At 39.8% G+C, this 20,389-nt stretch overlaps 1 protein-coding gene across 1 annotated transcript in view; it reads left to right on the top strand.

Annotated features, from left to right (window-relative positions):
• Nucleotides 1-10,486, top strand: part of LOC142492372 (uncharacterized) — a 30,675-nt gene extending 20,189 nt beyond the window's left edge. The window contains exons 2-4 of the mRNA XM_075595019.1: nucleotides 7,372-7,543; nucleotides 8,942-9,019; nucleotides 9,385-10,486. Coding sequence (XP_075451134.1) covers nucleotides 7,372-7,543; nucleotides 8,942-9,019; nucleotides 9,385-10,223 — 1,089 coding nt within the window. The 3' untranslated portion in view covers nucleotides 10,224-10,486. The remainder of the gene's footprint in view (nucleotides 1-7,371; nucleotides 7,544-8,941; nucleotides 9,020-9,384) is intronic.
• Nucleotides 10,487-20,389: the final 9,903 nt, after the last annotated feature.

Below are 20,389 nucleotides of genomic sequence, written 5' to 3'. Positions count from 1 at the left end.
TGATCAAAAAATTATTTGTTCTGTGTATTGAGCAGGCAATCATGATATTTGCCAATGATGTAACGTGAAGCTTTGTACAAACATTGTTTGACAATTATGAGTGTAATGTGCAATGCATGTAATACTTCTGAACGCAACAGTCAGTCATGTAAATAGACAAAAAGCCTGAGATTTCCGTGGAAAATGTTTGCTGCAACATGTGTAATTAGCCATGTTATTGTCACATGTTCACAACAATGAATTCTCGTGTGCATATGCATACATTTATGTAATGAGGATAGTTGCTATAGAATCAGTTTGAAAGGTGTCACAATGATTAATTACTGTACATGTGTGTATAAGTTAGGTTGAAGTGCTTGTAATGCAACGGTTACAATGTGAACATGCAATGTAATTGAGTGTCCAATAAGTGACGTCATGAAAAAAGGGAGGACCCAAAGTACATGTAAACATGAGAAGAAAGATGTACATGAACGTTTAAAGATGCGTTACACATTACAAGCATTGTGTAATGTAAAGCAACATGAATATACGGTGTATGTGTTAGATGTGTGACATGTGTAACATCATATAAAGAATTGTCGCTCAGTTCAGTAAAATGTGTGATATGATGTGAGGTTCTCCTTTAAGAGTTGAGTATAGGTTTTTCCCTTGTCACATCATCACATGATGAGTAATGTGACACGCAAATGAAGAAAACATCTAAAAGTACAATGTAAATGAAATAATACACGTCAGGTGTGACACAATGCAGTGAATGGCCCCCACACTGTAATGCTAATCACATTTGTATTGTGAGCAATGGAACGTAAACTGTACTATAATGTTATACGTCCCCGCTCCATTGACTCCATTTTTGTGCAGATGATTTTTTTTTTCTAAGTGCCGTTCCGGCAGCCTTAGCGATCGTTCTCCCCTCCAACTTGCCAACTTTAGTTGGCGGGAGAAATTGGCCATAACATCTCAATTTCTTAGTGCCGATCAGCCCCGATAAGCTGATTTTGCTACTTGAATACAGCCGATTTAAAAAAGTGGCGATAAGTGCCGAAAACAGGCTTATCGACAGCAGACTGGCCATAACAAAATTATCGGCTACGAAACCTGCCGAAATCAAGCACATATCGGCGCTTACTGAATCTCAAACCCAATTTTGGCTATAAAAGGGCGAAAAAACCCTTATCAACGCTTACTGCATAGAGCCCTGAGTGTATCTTTGATTATCACTGAAGAAAAGTACTCTATTCATTCCATATACCATCATATCCTTTTATTGGACTCTAGATAATCATCACCACTTTTGGTTATATATTTATGGTCACACAATTTATATGTTATCACTGTTTATTGATTATCTTTCACATGCGCCAGGTATATTTCTATTTTTGTATTTTTAATTGTTTTTTGGGCATTATTTGAGATTTTACCCACATTAGATCACCAGGCTGCTTTTTGTGCACTGCACTTATTATCAGGTCTAGCGCTTATTTTAGTCCACTTGTTTTTTATTAAAAGTCACGTATTTTATTTGGTGCAAGGATATTTTTATTTGTGGCTTGTCCATTCATGGTCATTGTGGCAAAACACATTATGGGTAAAAGGGGTGGGGGTAGTTGCCCCAGGGGGTTTGGTTAAGTCTCCAAAGTGGGAAGCGGGAGGAGGGGTTAAACCCTTAATTACCATAGTGGTTAATAACCGCTAAGTTTATTAAAGGGTTAGTCGGCAGTAGTTTTTTATTTAAATTTTACTGTCTGTGCACAATGAAGAAGAGGACGATGAGAGTGATGCGTAATACTAGGACGGCTTTCATCCTGGCATGCATAAGTAAAACGTTAATTTACTATATGCTGGCTAGGTAATGTAATGTTTTGGTTATGTTTTATTTTTTTTAATGGGCAAATGTGCCATTACTGTACTGTATGTGTTGGAGGGGGGGGGGGGGGGGAAGTTGTTCAATGTATTGTTTTGGTGTTTGAATTAAATTGTAATGTTTATTGGAATAGACGGGGTGGGTGTAGGGGGTAGTTGCATCAGGGTGGGTGGTTAGGCCTCTTGGGTGGGTAGTGGGAGGGGTTAACCCATTCATTATCATAGCGGTTACTACCGCTAAGGTAATAAAGGGGTTAATCCCTCCCACATCATTTGCGGTAGATCTGAGCACCCACCCTGGGGAAACTACCCCCTTCACCCACCCGCTCTACTCCCAATAAACCAGGATCTCTGGCTTCACCCCTACTTTGCCTTAGTGGCTAGCCACTACTTTTATTTTATTTTGATAACACAGTAATGAAGCAGGGGTTTAACCCATTCTTTTCATCCTCTGGGGCCCCCTGCTTCTCTAGTTACAGGTCTTTGTATGGGGTGCCAGTATCCCCCTGCTATGTTTACATTTTCCAGTCACGTGGGCCGTGACACAGGAGAATTTAAACATGGCTGAGAAACCAAGGACTTTAAAACCCCTAACACAGCCGAAGCCATTTGGCTGCTCCACGGCGATTCTGCTGCTACTCTCCTCCTTTCCCCTTTCTCTCTTTCCTTTCCATTCTCTCTCTTTCCCCTCCTCCTCCACTGGGCTGTGCTTACTTTGGGGATCGCTGGGAGTCCACGGGTTGTTACTGCGCAAGCACGTTCACCCAGGACTCCTGCGTTTCCCATCTCTGTGCGCAGCAACGGAGAGGAGCTCAGGGCTCATTCATCGTTCTTGGGGGAGGTGCATGCGCATTAGGAGGATGTGGATTGTGGCATCTGTGGGCACGCGCATCTGGCGCGCGCCATCCTGCTCCTCAGGCACGTTCCACGGCTTCCATAGCGACGCTACCTACACTGACTCTGCGCAAGCGTGTGTCAGCATGGTTGCTGCTCTGCTGTCCCAGGATTACGTGTGGGGGCGGGGGTTGCAGGAGGTGCGTGCGCGCTCGTTTGACCCCACGCCAGGTTCTCATCAGCATGATTATGGGGAGCATCCCAGATATGGTTAAGGATTGGTAAGCCAATTTATTTTTGACTCTTTAAATATGTTGGTTATTATAGGATGTGTATGCCTTGATAAAGTGCTCTGTGTAGCACGAAACATGTTGGTAGGGTAATGCCTTGCCATTTTTCCCGTCATGGCCATTAAACATTTTATGGCTAACGCACTTTCCTTCTAAATTCTTTTTTTTTTGGATATTTCCGGTTGTGCTCTGCCATTTCTCTCTTCTACTGTATCCAATCCCTGAGGCAAATTTGATACACTGTATTTGGAGCTGCCACAAGATAAAATGGTTTTGGACACAAATAAAGAATTTCTGAAGGGACTCTGTAACAGGGTACATGCTTTGCTTAATTACTATGCATGGGAAGCCTATATATAGCTGTTAATTCCAGCAGTCATCAGGTTAATCTCAAACTGAGAGCAGGCTGAGTTAACTAAGCAGGTTTCAGCTTGCTCCTTAGAGGGCTTTAAAAGCATGGATTTCCCTGTCGTCTGTGCTGTGTGTGTTAACTAGGGATACACACACCATGGGCCATTTTAAAATGGAACATCTCAGATGTGCTCATGATAGTCAGGAGAGACATTATAATGAAAATGCTCGCATTAAGGTTTTCTAACCTTGGGACCGTGATGTTGCTTTTAGCTAGTTGTGAGCGTAACCTCCTAGCAAAATGGCAAATGGCAGGGCAGGGTCGCACTGGAGATGTGAATGACAGTATTGCTAAACTAGGGTCCAGGAAGGGTAAACACATTTACCATGTAAACTTACTGAAACTCTGGATGATGCAGAGATCTCTGTTCATCCACCCTGTGGAAGGGTACTGTAAATGGATCTGGATCGTTAGCCTTCACAGGAGAATACCTTTGATTGATGACAACCAAATCCCTATGGGAAGTCAGTAAACCTCTGAACAGAGAGGGAACAAAGAGGTTTTTGAACAATTTGGGGATATTTTTTCTGATCTCCCAGAGTGGAAAAATTAAGTTTTGCATTTTATAGAGACAGAACCTGGTATAAATGTATGGTCCCGCCCCTACAGGTTGCCTAAAAGCCATAAAGCTCTTTTAGAGAAGGAGGTACAAGAAATTATAAATCTGGGCATAATTGAGGGATCCTGCAGTGAATGGCATAGTCCAATAGTCGTAGTTCCTAAATCAGATAAAAAGGTGATACAGCTGAACCCCATTATAACCCAGTGCTTGGTGTCCACATAATGCAACCACGTTATAATGGGATCACAGGGAAAAAATGGCCGCCGCGATCAGGGGCGGCGTCTGCAGCACCACCACGCAAGACTTACCCAGAGCAGGGTGTTGGGGATCCGACACCATGGGTTAGCCATAGTGGGGTGTGTGTGTGTCTGTCTGTCTCTGTGTCTCTGAGTGTGTCTGTTACCAATAAAGCTGGATGTTTAAAAAAAAACAAAAAAACAGCAACATGAGTTTAGTTAACATAACACAATAATTAATTTGAATATTACCAGTAGCCCAATTTGGAAACAATGAAAATAGGTAACATGGTTTTCTGTGTAATGTGTCCATGAAGCATTTGTCAATGTTGGTTACATTTGTTTCTTGACAATTTACAAGAAAGCCTTTAATGTACTTGATGCATTTACATGCACTTGCAACACACTGCTTATGCTATTTAGGAATTATATTTGTAGTGATGAGTATTGTATCACTTTTTTAATATAATATTTTTAAAGTCTTTGCAAGACAGGTTAGTGGAAAGGAATGCTTCAGTTTCAAAAGAAGCAGTAAATCACCAACTCCCTAAAAAAACAGTTCTCCTTTGATTGAGCTCTTTGTGTTCTTAGAATAAAACAGTTTGTGCTTTTTCTCCTTTTATAGTCTTTTCACTCTGGAACGCCTTATGAATAATGTAAGGCAGGTCTTGTATACCATTAAATACAAATGAGTGGGTGGACCTAAAGGATGTGGTTCTTTTTTTTTTAACTTTGCAATTGCTTTTTTAAGGAAATCAACATTTATACAGTATCCATAAATCCATAAAATGTGATATACAATTATGCAAGGGCTATGTCCAGAGACCAGCCTTTTGTGTGTGTGTGTGTGTGTGTGTGTGCTTGTCTCTGTGTTTCCGTGTGTGTCTGTTATCAATAAAGCTGGATGTTTAAATTGGTGTGGCGCCGCTTGAGAAGCTGGTTCACGTCCTCAGACTGCATGGTGGTGCCGGGGGAAAGAAAGGTAGGAGATGTTCGGGAGCCACACACAGACCGCATTATATGCGGATTCACGTTTTAGCAGATCGCGCTATAACGGGGTTGAGCTGTATTTTGTGTGGCCCTCTGAAAGGTAAATGCGGTATCCATGTTTGAAGTGTACCTAATGCCAAGGGTGGACGCATTGCATGACTCCCTTGGTACTGTATGCCTGACTATATATCTACACTTAAAGTCACAAAAGGATAATGGAAAATACCAGTTTGTTACTATGCCATTTTGTATGCATGGAGTCCCGACTATGTTCCAGAGGCTCATGGAAAAGGTTCTACGTCCTCATAGGGCATATGCCGCAGCCTACCTAGACAATGCAGTAATTTACAGTAAGCACAGGTGGGTGCATTTAAACAGGCTAAAAGCTTTCTTCAGGTCTTTGAGAGAGACAGGGCTCACTGAAAACCCTAAGAAATATGCCTTGGGAAAGGAGCTACAGTGTAAAGTACTTCAGCTATGCTGCTAGGAGTTACACCGTACGGCCATTGACTATTTAGGTAGCTGCCCTGAAATAAGTCAGAAAAGTACTGACAAAAATACAGGTATGCTCTCTTTTAGCACCAATCATCTCTGATAGGGCCTCATGCAGTAAGCGTCGATTATGTGAAATCGGCAATCTTACCGATTAGTCATGTTATTGGCGATTTTTCCTCTCCGTATGCAGTAAGTGCCGAATACATTCAAAATCAACCCGAAAACAAATCCGCCCACTCTCACGATGATTAGCCGATCACACACAGGTGTATCGGCGTGCGTGGCGCGGTGCTGTTAGGTTGCCCAATCACAAATCTTGCTGAATCAGGCGAAACAAGCATGTTTTGGATTGCGCGCCATATTTAAAGGCAACGTGTACTGCTATTCATTCTCTGTGTTGTTGGGAGTGAGAGAGAGAGAGACGCACAGAGCTGGACGATTGAAGATTTGCATATTGACTGAGAGACTTGTTGTGTATTGGGTGAGCTTTGTCCTTTGTTGTTTTGTTTACATCTTTGTCTTGTTTTATATGTGGAAGTGTTTCGTGTGATTGCCTGTACATTTCTTGTCTGTTTTTTGTGAGTGCTGGAAGTATGCCCGCAAAGCGTGGGAAGAGTGATGCCGGTGGGAGTGGGAGTGCTACTCGTGCTAGTACGCGTCGGAGTGAACGTACTGTTCAGGGGAGTGATGTTGCTGAGAGTGAGAGTGGTGTTGCAGGGAGTGGGAGTGCTGGTGCTGCGAGTGGTGTTGCTGGGAGTGGGAGTGCTGTTGCTGGGAGTGGGAGTGCTGTTGCTGGGAGTGGGAGTGCTGGTGCTGGGAGTGGGAGTGCTGGGAGTGCTGGTGCTAGGAGTGTGAGTGCTGTTGCTAGGAGTGGGAGTGCTGGTGCTAGGAGTGGGAGTGCTGGTGCTAGGAGTGGGAGTGCTGGTGCTAGGAGTGGGAGTGCTGGTGCTGGGAGTGCTGCTGGTGGCGCAGTTGCAGATGGGGTGGATGGTGGTGGCGTGCTTGCTGGTGGGGCAGCTTTTGGAGGCTCTTCCATTGGAAGAAGGAGAGTCCAGTCAGCACCAGCCAAGCTCTGACCCTAAACCTGCTCGGAAGAAACGTGTGGAGAAGCCACGTAATCCTCGCTTCAATGACCAGGAAAATACAGCTCTTGTCACTGGCATTCTGGAGCACTATGACAGTATATATGGACATTTACTAGGTAAGTGTACCTTTACATTTATTATTCAAATACATGTGATCCTAGGTCATCTGAGTTTTGTTCATATGCAAATATGGGTTCAGAATATCTTTCTATGTTAATTAGTCTGGAAACACAGCTTTTTATCATGCCTTACAAGGACAACTAAACACAGGCGGTCAATTTGCCATAACTGCATACAATATGAATGCAAGCTTGCTTACATGTATAGGTTTAGTAGTGAATGCTCATGTGCTTCACATATTACACCTAAAACAGCATGTTTGCTATCTCTTGGAACAGCTAGCAGTGTAGGAAACTGGTGCTTATATTATTATTAATTTACCTCATATATTTTATATGTTTTTCAAGGGCGGACAAGTTCAGCAAGCAGAAAAGAGATGTGGGACACAATAGTCATTGGTGTCAATGCGTGTGGGAATCATGTGAGGGACAAGCGGAGTTGTCACAAGAGATTTGATGATATTAGGTCCAAATTGAAAAAGAAAATACAACACCAACGCGTGCATGCTACTGGCACTGGAGGTGGGCCCACACCACAATGTCTCATATTAAGTCCATTGGAGGAGCTGCTTCGGGCAAAATTACTTCCCGTCGTCGTGGAAGGCTTACCTGGTGACCGTGATATAGGAATTTACCCCTCACAATTTCCACCAGGTGAGAAATATTACTGTACTAGGCGTGTCGTTGCTTACAGTTATTTTGCATAGTTACACTGCTTTTTATACTGTCTTCACAATATAAGCATACCTGCATCTATATATGTATATGTCTGATTCTGTATATATATATATCTCAAAATAGACATATATGTTGTAGTCCTACTAAAAGCAGTAACTAATATAGCACGTGCCATTGCGTGCTCATTTACATGTGAATTCCCAAAATGCATTGCTGCAGTGGAAGCAATTGATGGTGGGAGAAGATGGGGAACAACAGGGTAGTACACATGTGTAACACATGTTAATGAGAAATTATTACTAGCTACAGGTACAGAACAGAAATATGTATAATATTATTGTGTATTTTATTTATTTTACTCCGACAAACATGACATTACTGCCTATTTTAAGCATGCATCAAATATATTGCATGCAACGGCCTACAAACATCACTTGCACTAACACATCTATAGTTGTTTATGAAAAGGTCCATTTTTACTTTAACTCATATACAGACAGCATAATGAGGCACACGTATCATATTTTATGTCATTGTTTTCATAACTTAAAAACTGCACACGACTATTTAGCTCATCTACCATTGTGTTAAAGCAGCTGCAATTAATATCTCATCACAGCATACACTTCAACAGAGGGGGTGGGGTTCAGCACACACACTAATTACAGCCTCATTTTAGGGTCAACTTAGTTCACACCATTTGCACCTGTTTCAAGTCATTGAAAGGTGTGGCTGATTAGGCTTTTTGGGGAAGGGAATACCGTTATTACAACCTGACTAGCACAACTGAAGTTAATCACACTCATTTGAAAGCTTCACTTTAGCTACTAAATGCCCCAACAACTCATTACTTATCAAACCGTACGTCACACATTAGTTCACTCATATCTATAGTTGAACTACTACTATCAACGACACATTATCACACACTGCATGTGTTGTCTTGTTTAGTCACAGCCACATTCATGTGTGCCACATCTTATATTAATGTACCACACATATCCTCTACCAAAAACAACACTTTGTGCAATATGACCACCTTCATGATAACCATTGTGAATGGTCATCTCATGATAGTTATGTACATTATGATACTGATATCACTACACAACATATGATTTTTATGTTCAAATTTAATCTATTTATCCTCACGCATTACTGCAGGAACATAGTATGTTTTATGTTAGGGAACTCAAAAGTTCTAAGTACACAGGCATGTACATTGTTATTACAACTATTTATGTTCACTTTCACACACACATTTTGGGTTAAGGAAATGATGCTGTTAGGTACTCATAAATACAGAACATACAATAACTGTTTGTTCAATATTTACACATGTAAATGTAAAACTTATGTTATTGTTATATATAGTTGCCCCTGAAGGACATGTGTCACCTGAGACTGAACAAGTGTCTTCACCTGGGTCAGCCAGCTCAACACACCTAGAAGGTGAGTGTATCAGTTGGTGGCCATATAATATGTGCTCTTCTATATGTTATGTTGTCATGTTCATTATTTGTTTTGCACATCTTCTTTAAATAGGATTACTTAGTGTCAGTGAAAATGAAGTGTAAGGAAACTTGTATTGTGTTAGTGATGTTAACTATCATGTAGGAGTTGTGAGTTTACAGCAAGTTTTCATTCACTCATATTTCATACTGAGTCCAAACATTATTCTTAAGTCAAGGTAGTTTTTAATGTGAGGTTATAAAACGTATGGAAACATGTTAGTTGTTACTTATGACACAGTACAATTACATAGTAACACAGCAGAGATTAACATGCCATTTAATAATGTGTACATTTATTTGTAGAACATGATGAAGAGGATTTTGATGATGATGATGATGATGATGATGATGCCGCCGCCGCCGCCATAGACACACAAATACAAGCAAGTGACCATGAAGAGGTTCCAATTGAAACTGTTTTACCGCCAAAACGTCCAGCAAATACCACATATGATGCAATTGTAGCTTCTGAGGGAAAAATTGTGGAAGCAGAAAATCGTCGCCATTCTGACCTGATGACAGTGCTGGAAAGGATGATTGCACTGCAGGAAGAAACAGTTTCACAATTGGCACATCTCCACAGAGTCTTCATTGAAGTGCCTAAACAGTTGCAAAAAATCAACACCTCATTCGAAGCATTAGTTGTTCAGCAAACACAAGCTAATTACTGGAGAATGACTAATGTACCACAATTCAACACCTCCCAGCCAGGATCTGTTCATGCAGGTCAGTTTTCACCACATTCATCTGATATTCATTCACCAGGCCCAAATGTTACCGGTCAAGTAGCAGACATTGCTGTGCAGGTTCCTGATGACATCCTACCGCTGCCATCTGTACAAATTCAGCAGCAGACACCTACAAAGGAGGCGACAAAAACAAAACAAGACACACATGAAACAGACCAACCATCACTTGTGCAGTGTCTACCAACTTGCTCACATGTGTCAGTGGGCACAAGCCCTGTCCGTGAACAGTCACTACACAAAAGCCCTGTAGGTGAGTCACTGCCCAAAAGCCCTGTAGGTGAATCGCTGCCCAAAAGCCCTGTAGGTGAATCGCTGCCCAAAAGCCCTGTAGGTGAATCGCTGCCCAAAAGCCCTGTAGGTGAATCACTGCCCAAAAGCCCTGTAGGTGAGTGACTGGCCACAAGCCCTGTAGGTGAGTCACTGGCCACAAGCCCTGTAGGTGAGTCACTGGCCACAAGCCCCGTAGGTGAACAGTCACTGCCCAAAAGCCCTGTAGGTGAGTCACTGGCCACAAGCCCTGCCCGTGAAGTGCCAGAGGCCACTCAAAGTGGCTCTGTTGTGCCTAAAGTTGGTGGCAAAAGAAAAAGGAAAATTCAAGAGACAACAAGCAGGCCTGTTACTCGCTCGCAAAAGGAACAAAAAAAATAAATGTTATAATTCAGAAAATATGTCTTTGGCCTTGTTTTGTTGACTTCAGATTATCTAATTACTATTGTATGTATGCTGAAGACTGTGTTGTTTCCAAACTTTCAAGTATGTTTTTGTACACGTGAAGTTTTGGAAATGTTAACACTCCTAATTAATGAATAGTGTTATAAATATTTATGTTTTAATCGTCTGTTCAGTAATGGTCCACCAGGAGCCAGTTGCTAAGTTTAGAGAAGCTGCCATTGACTTTGCAGCAAAACATTGCATTTGGGTGTGTTAATTGATGTAATCATTGCATGTGCATATTATTTTCATGCAATTATAAAAGCACCTATTTAACTGCAAACATCTTTCTTGTACGTGTACAGCAGGATTTTGTGTTAAATATTATTTACCTTTGGTGGCCATTGTAATGTTGTCCTTTAATCATTTATGTGTTCTTGTTTCAAGAACATCTCTGAATTGATACTAATATATATGTAGTATGTATTGATATATGCACACACACACACACAGACACACACTGTGTGTGTGTGTGTGTGTGTGTGTATATATAGTACTATCTAAACTGGTATAGATGTATTTAAAAAAAACATACACTTCATGCTTCCTTGTGAAAACACACTATTTTAATAATACAGGCCTAATGTTTGACAACTATACTAAGTGTGAGCCTCTAACATTATTGGGTGCAAACAAATGTTTATTACTTAATTCACTCATGTTTATCACCATTTAAATAGGTTTCATACAAGGCCTACTTACTGCCATCAATATGTTGTGTGTACTCCAGCAATATTTAAAAAAAAAAAAAAAAAAACATTTTTTTTATATATATATATATATAATATATATATATATAAAAACAATTTTTTTTTTAATTTTTTATATATAATATATATATATATATATATATATATATATATATATATATATATATATATATACACATACACATACACATACACATACACACAATATACATATAGTACAATATACACTTTATATATATATATATATATTTATGAGAGAGATATATTTATATATATATAGATACACACGTATTTAAACTCATGCAGACAGGGACTTAACCAGACTTTCAAATACACACAGAAATGTATGTGGGAACAAAACATTTCATTTTGCAGGTGTGTGTATTTACTGATATGGCTGTCTAAGCACTATTTTCACACACTGCTCTTTGTTATTTTGCAAGAAAACTCAATGTTACTGAATGAAAAGTGTAGTAATGTTTTCAGAAACGAGATAAAAAAAGGATACATGTTTGTCCCACATGCGGCTATCACAAACCACAAATGTTCAAGCAATTATAACTAGAAATCCAATTGGCGTTTGAAATAAGGAGTTACAGTTTATACTTTTGTTGACCTTGAAAAGGAAACACAGCAATTTGTTAGCCATTGAGCAGTTTCATTTTGATGAGCAAAGAACAGATACCTGCACACATCTTTTGTGCTACTCTGCAATGGCTGATGAATTGGTGACAATTATGAATCCGAATTTAGGTTATAAATACATGATTTCAGAAGCAATTTTATCAACTTGCGGACACCAAGCAAGCACACGCCAAATCTATGATTTGATTCGAGCAAAATATCCTTATTACCAAAACCGTCGGCATGCGCGCAATTTTAATTCCTCAATAACATTCACTTTATCAACTAATGACTTTTTTGAACGTGTGCAGGATAAGCTAGAACACAACTATGGTTTCTGGAAGATTGCCAAAGAAAAACATTTCACCGTGAAAGAAGGCACATATATTGTGGTTAAAGGCATATTTATTCCTAATGCCAATAGCAATGGATCCGCTACTACTGTTCCGTGTGAATCGATACCTGCTGCAATATCTGCACCCTCCATTCCTGAAACCCACATTGTACAAGAACATAACTACTATGATTATGTACCAAGCCTTTCAGCTGAAAATGCATTGGAATGGGTACCCGAAGAAATGAACATACCTCCCGACCAATTGTTTGAAGAAAGCAGTGGCGATTCCTATGAGCGCTTCATGGAGGAGATGTGTGTCATACTGGACTCAGCGGGTGGGTCAAGCGTGGATGAAAAAGCCTTGCATTTCTGGAGCGACCAGTTGCAGCCAGACGAAGAGTTAATTCTAGAAGAATGGTAAATATAACAACCGTTATGAGTTGACTCTGCGTTTAAATATTTTTTTTTTTTCTAACCACCATTTTCCCTTTCAATGCGTGGATACAGCGTAACATAGCAGACTGCATAACATGTAGCGATCACAAACAAATTGTTTCCGAATACAATATAGTAGAACCTGAAAGAGTAGTACACATTGCTGACGGAATAAATATACGTACTTTCCTATCACTTTAAACATATTAGCAACATTTTACCATAACTCTAACACATACCTGTTTTGTTATCATGCTACATCTACAACATTTAAAAGCGGGTCCACCACGTATGACGTGGGACCCTTGTCATGGCCCAAGGCGTCCTTAAAAAGGATTACGGATGTAAGTCCTGCCCCCAAGCGACGTGCGCGCCTCAAAGCCTATTGGCTGTCATGTTTTGTTATAGTAACGGTAACTGCAGTGTGTCATACAGTGGGGGCGTACACTGGGCGTTAGCCGAATGTTAATTGAGTGGGAGGAGTGTTAGCGTGCGTTTCACGCTGGTTTAACATGACGTCACACGTATTGCATTTGCGCATTGTGTTATCGGCCGTCCTTTCTGTCCAAACACGTCTGTTTAAAAAGAATACAGATGTACTCGTTTAGAACGAATGTAGTTTCGTATTCATTGTATTTGAAATAAAGATTTTATGTTTAATGGTATTTTCAAGATGTATTGAACGCACAACGTACGCTTTGTTTTGCGCATGCGCTAACAGTTAGTGCAGCCAAGCGTGAAGTGCGTGCGCACACTAAGATGTGCGCGCACAATTTTCAGTATACAGGCAACGTTCACATCATATACATAGTTATGCCTGCTACAAATTTAAAGAAACATTACATACTGATGTACACTTGTACTTCTAACATATAAGTGAGTGACGTGTGTATGTACACAATCATATAGAGCTGTGTAATGCGTTGTCACGGATACATATATAGTAAGGTGCCATCTTTGACCATCATGTGTTTGCTGTATTTCAGAGATGTCGGGGAAGATACAATCGGATCAATGTATGATTTCAGAAGAGTCTACCTTTATATGAGATGATTGTGAGGAGGAGCTACCGACTACTATACTACATATGGAACTAATTTTATATTGCTTGCAGCGCTTATTAACAAACAATTAAAAATGTGATACCCTTATGCCTATATTGCATAAGCACTTAATTAACATAATGATGTTGCAAAATAGTGCCTCATGAATTTTTATTGAGTGTTCTTTAATGACTACTATCATTTTATGGCATGGTGTGTTTTATATATAACAACCATTCCCACTCTGCTAACACATTTGTGAATTATATTGTGTAATGGAACGTATGACTGTCGAAACTATGTAACAATAATAATAAGAATAATAATAATAATTATAATATGAGCATGTTCATGTATAGCGCTGCTAGTAGTACACAGCGCTTTACAGACACATTTTTCAGGCTGAGGTCCCTGGCCCGTGGAACTTACAATGTATTTTTTGCCGCCTGAGGCACAGGGAGATAAAGTGACTTGCCCAAGGTCACAAGGAGCCGACACCGGGAATTGAACCAGACTCCCCTGCTTCAAAATCTCAGTGCCAGTGTGTGTCTTTACTCACTGAGCCACTCCTTCTCCCAATGTAAAGGACACTTACAACCAACTAGCCATTTCTTGTTAAAAATCTCTTGTTACATGGGTATGTTGATAAAATGGTTTGGGACTGTAGCAAATAATGTTATTGGCCAGATGTTGTGGTCCCCTACAATGCATGATGTTCTGATTATGACATCAACATCATGTAATGAAGTACGTTTCTGTGTATATTTCATTAACCTAACTAACTATAGTTTCCTGTGTTTATTAAACGTTCTAAAAATACATAGTATAGTCAATATGATGATATAAGCTACCATAATAAAGCTGGTGTTATCATTTGTCGGTGTTATACATGGATCCTACACAAATTGATACAGACACAAACAGTTGTCTTACAAAGTGTGTCTATGCTAATGTGCATGTGATTGACGTTACAATTGTGACAATACTTGATAATTATCATCATGATAATGATGAAGTGACGTGATTTATATTGCAAAAATATTACCAACATTGTCATATTGGTAAATTATAAATGCTAAATGACAGTAACATTAGTGACAAATTTGTCTTCTCTGTTAACAGTTTAACACTTGGTACATGTAGGACACATCCACACACGTGTGACTTATACATACACATGTCACAAATTTAAATTAATGTTGACTATTAATTCCTAGCATTACAAAACACCAACATTGCTAAATATAAGATGTAGTACGCATTGTTGTGATTGCAGGCATTCATGCATGGAGTTTTATGATCAGTCAATTTCATCCGTGATGAATGATCTCCCGTAAGTAAAGAAATAAGTACAGTTATCCCCTTGTCTCCAAACACCTCTATATTACATTAATGGAATTTATAAGGAAACATACATAAAATGTGATGAAATGGGAGTAATCATTTTCTAATACAATGCACATGAAAGCTCAAGAGTAGCTAAATGCATATACATGATACAGAAAGTACATATATGTAACATTTGTGTTTAAACCAATATGTTGGGTTTTGACTTCAAATAATTATAGGAAGATTGATGTAGGCACATCTTATGAGAGATGTCAGCAAATATACATACCATGATCAGTCATACTGGAGATATACCTATAATGCAAAGGAACAATATATAAATTGCAAACATTGACATGCCATCTTCAGTACCGTAAACAATACAGCAAAGTGTGTATTTGGTGTTAAATGTGCAACACCATGTATATTTCATGACATTCAAAATGTAAATCAGGCTGGTGTACACATCATATGGATGTACATGTTACACTGCACCAATAACATTGTATGTAAGCATACTAGAAGCATGAACGAGTATGGGCATAATATGTGTATTGTGTTAGCATAAGGAACAACACAATGCTAAAATATTAGTGCTTTGTTACCCCAGTTGTATTCACATACACACAACTAAAGTAAAATTGAAGAGGGATTATATAACCTGTGCAACAATAACATACCGGTGCCACATCCCTTTGTGCACACAGCAGAGAGAAGAAAGGTGTGCAACCCATATTCATCTGTGTCCTACCAGAAGGGTATATAAAAAAACATTATTGTTAAGATAACATAATGTAAGTATAAAAGTAGAACTTGGAACATATATGTTTGTACTTACAAGAAAAAAATGAATTGATGAGATTCTGGCGTGTCTGGCCACCACTGGCTGTTTGTTCATTTTCAGCAGCTACATGGGTGGGATGCTCGTCTACCACAGGCTCAGCTAGGTCTGACTGTACATTGTGCCTCAGTGCAACATTGTGCAAAATGCAACAGGCAAGGATAATATCAGACACTTTTTGAGGCTTGTATAGAAGAGCCCCACCAGTTCTGTCCAGACACCTAAATCTGGTCTTGAGTAGGCCAAATGTCCTCTCTATAACAGATCTTGTAGAGATATGGGCTGCATTGTACCTTTCCTCTGCTTCAGTTTGAGGGTTTAGCACCGGAGTCAAGAGCCACGGCCTAATTCCGTATCCTGAGTCACCTATAATGAATGGAGCACACATAAGCTGACATTAGTGATCAAATTGTACAATGCCAACATTCCTAAATAAAAAAGTGTTTTGTGTTAGAACATGTAAATGTGTACTCACCCAGCAGCCAACCATGTTCAAAATGTCCCTCTTCGAACGCATGGAAGACTGAAGAGTTCCTCAGGATAGAGGAATCGTGACTGGAACCAGGGAATTTGGGTACCACATGCATTATCCTCATCGTGGCATCACATACCACCTGTACATTGAGTGAATGGTAGTGCTTCCGATTGCGGTACACATGCTCACTCTGACTAGGTGCAATCAAAGCAACATGTGTGCAATCGATTGCACCCAGCACACATGGTATCCCTGCTATATTATAAAAGCCAGTCCTGACTTCCAGCCACTCTGTCGCCTCTGTAGGAAAATGAATATAATTCCTAGCGCGTCTATTGAGTGCATAGAGAAACTGGGTCAAGGCCCGCGAGAATGTAGATTGCGAGACCCCGCCCACTATGCCCACAGTTGTCTGGTATGACGCGGAAGCAAGATAATGTAATGAGCACAGCATTTTAACAAGCCCAGGGACTGCACGACCTCTGGCTGTGAAAAAATCTAAATCTCCCCTTACTCCTGATAAAGAGCTAAGATTGCTGCTGAACTCAAACGATAGCGACTTACAATCTCCTCCTCACTCATGCCATCTAACAGGGTTCTCTCCCTGTACAGACGCGGACGAGGCACAACTTGTCTCCTCTGTCTTCTCCTCTGATCTCCTGTCCCTCTCCCTGTCTCTGTCGTATCCGCGTGACTGTCCCTGTCACTGTCACTGTCCCTCGGTGTGTCCCTCCCTTGCCCTATATGATTGTCTTCATCATCAAGCATGTCATAGAAAAGAATGTTCCTCCGTCTCCTAAACAATCTCAACATTTTGAAATGAGTAGCTGTGAATGATCAGGTAATGGGCGTCCTTTAAATAGGTATGTGATGATGTCAGGTGACATAGTAAAATGCAAGGTGTTACATTAACATAATAAAGTACTTCTGTGGCAAGCTGTGTGCAGTTCTTGTTATAAGTATTTGTTGTGTGTATTCTGCAGGGAATGATGATATTTGGCAATGATGTGACGTGAACCTTTGTAGAAACATTGCTTGCAAATAAATAGTTGCATGTGCAATGCATGTAACACTTGTGAACGCAACAGTCAGTCATGTAATTTGACAAAAAGGCTGAGATTGACGTGGGAAAAGTTTTGTGTAACATGTGTAATTAGGCATGTTATTGTGACATGTTGACAACAATGAATAGTCGTGTGCATATGCATGCATTTCTGTAAGGAGGATAGTTGGTATAGAATGAGTTAACAAGGTGTCCCAATGCCGAATTACTGTACATGTGTGTATAAGTTAGGTTGAAGTGCTTGTAATGCTACGGTTACAATGTAAACATGCAATGTGATTGAGCGTCCAATAAGTGACGTCATGAAAATAGGGAGGACCCAAAAGTATATGTAAACATGAGACTTTAGATGTACATGAACGTTTAAAGATGCGTGACACATTACAAGCATTGTGTAATGTAAAGGAACATGAATATACTGTGTATGTGTGACATGTGTGACATGTGTAACATCATGTAAATAATTGTCGCTCAGTTCATTAAAATGTGTGATATGATGTGAGGTTCTCCTTTAAGAGTTGAGTATAGTATTTTCCCTTGGCACATCATCACATGATGAGTAATGTGACCCGCAAATGCTGCAAACATGTAAAAGTATAATGTTATGCAAATAATACACGTCAGCTGTGACACAATGCAGGGAATGCCCCCACACTGTAATGCAAATGACGTTTGTATTGTGAGCAATGAAACGTAAACAGTACTATACTGTTATACGTCCCCGCTCCATTGACTCCATTGATGTACAAAAGTTTTTTTTTTCTAAGTGCCGTTGCGGCAGCCTTAGCGATCGTTCTCCCCTCCAAACTGCCAACTTTAGTTGGCGGGAGAAATTGGCCATAACATCTCAATTTCGTAGTGCCGATCAGGCCCGATAAGCTGTTTTTTTTTTGTTGATTCCAGCCGATTTAAAAAAGTGGCGATCAGTGGCGAAAACAGGCTTATCGGCAGCCGACTGGCCATAACAAAATAATCGGCTCCGAAACCTGGCGAAATCAAGCACTTATCGGCGCTTACTGAATCTCAAACCCAATTTTGGCTATAAAATGGTGATAATTCCCTTATCAACGCTTACTGCATGAGGCCCATAGACCTCGCATAGTTTATAGAAGAGCACGGACCATTAAAAACATTTTAGCCCCCTCTAAACTAAGGAAAACAAATAGACTTGGAAATAAAACGCTAGTATCCTCCAAAAGAATAGGTAATTATTGCTGTGGAGGGAGGTGTATCACATGCAAACACATAAATAAAGGAGCCGTGTCTATTAAGTCAAAACATTCAGTTAAATCATATCCGATAAAAGATTTTATCAATTGCAAAACTACATTTGTAGTATATTTATTAGAATGCGAATGTGGCCAACAATACGTAGGTAGAACCAAAAGAAGTCTAAAAGAACGATTTTTAGAACATAGAAATAATATTTTAAAAGGGTTAATGACCCATAGTGTCCCTAGACATTTCTTTTATAAACACAACAAAGATCCAGCCAAATTAAAGATCACAGGAATAGAACACATAGGGCCCAACGAATATGGAGGAGACAGGGTGCTAAGGCTGAGACAACGAGAGACTTTTTGGATACATCAGCTTAGCACCTTGTCTCCAAATGGGCTAAATGAAGAAATTGATATGGCAGCTTTTTTGTAATATAAAATAATCTCACAATTTTTTAGTACAGATTGATGGAATTGGAGAATTAATCTATACTTAGTTATTTTACAATGTTTTATAACTATGTAATGGTATTGCTTTGCAGTGTTCACAGAGTTTTTATCTAATTATTTTAAAGGTACAATAAAATTATGTTTTTACTTCATTCAATATATATTTATGTTTATGTTATTAAAGATTATTCTCTTATCAAGCTACACACTCGCGAGAACACTGTAGATTAATACTAATAGGGCACTGATGTAAAGAATTGTTCAATTGATGTCAGTAACTAATTGCTTAATGAATTTATGTTTGCTATATAATGTCGTGACTTGAGCAACCAGCAGTGAACGTGCCCCTGAGGAAGAGGACAAGCGTCCTTGAAACGCGTAGGGCGGACATTGCTAAGGTTGCTGCTGTGGCTGGCACTCGGCACTAAGAGAACACAGTGAGCAGGGATCCTGGAGTTCCGTCTTCGGAGAAGAAGCAGGTGACCGCCCATAATCCAACCCCCCGATCGACGTCACGCGCCGACGTCGCGAGTCAGCTGACGCGGAAGCCGAACGGTTGCTGATCGGGACAACGAGGAGGGCTGTGCATCAACGCATCGAAAGAAGCGGAAAAGTCCAGGCACCCCTGTTCCTGCGGTTGTTATTTACACCGAGATGCTTATACCAATTTTTATTCTGTGAGTTTTTATAACCGTTTTAATTTTCCATAAATCTGACAATATTACCCTATGGGCCTTGCACTTTTTTCTTTTTTCTTCCCATGCTCTCTTTTAGGTTTAACAGGTTACTGCCGTTGCTTCATCCCCAATTACTTCACAATTATTGCACCCCTAAGATACCTCACCAAAGAGTGCCCCTGACCAAGTAGTATGGTCTGGGGAATGTCAGAGAGCCTTTGAAGAAGTGAAGAAGTGTCTGTCAGAAGGTCCCGGTCTTAAAAGCCCAGATTTTAATAAGCCCTTTGATATAGACGTAGAGTTTGTTCTGTCCAAAACAGTTTGAGGGCATAGAACACCCTATCCTTTTTCTGAGTCAGAAGTTATTTATGATGTCATTGTACTCCATTAATAACTTAACTTGTAACTCCTGTATATTCCAATCTGAAATCATGTAAATATTCCAACTTTATTTTTGCACAGTGCTCACCATGAGTGAGACACTTTACAAAAAAACATTATAAAAAGGGATTATCCCCCCCAAGATTTAACATATTTCTCAAATAATTAGATATTACCTCCTTTGAAAATGTTTGAACAATACTAAGTTATATAAACTATGAAAAGTTAGAAGTAAAGGCAGTAATTTATGATACAATATTGCT

This window comes from Ascaphus truei, chromosome 4 (genome assembly GCF_040206685.1).
Source record: "Ascaphus truei isolate aAscTru1 chromosome 4, aAscTru1.hap1, whole genome shotgun sequence".
Taxonomy (NCBI): Eukaryota; Metazoa; Chordata; class Amphibia; order Anura; family Ascaphidae; genus Ascaphus; species Ascaphus truei.
Note: the sequence above shows the minus strand (reverse complement) of the source record. Positions and strands in the feature narration are given on the sequence as shown.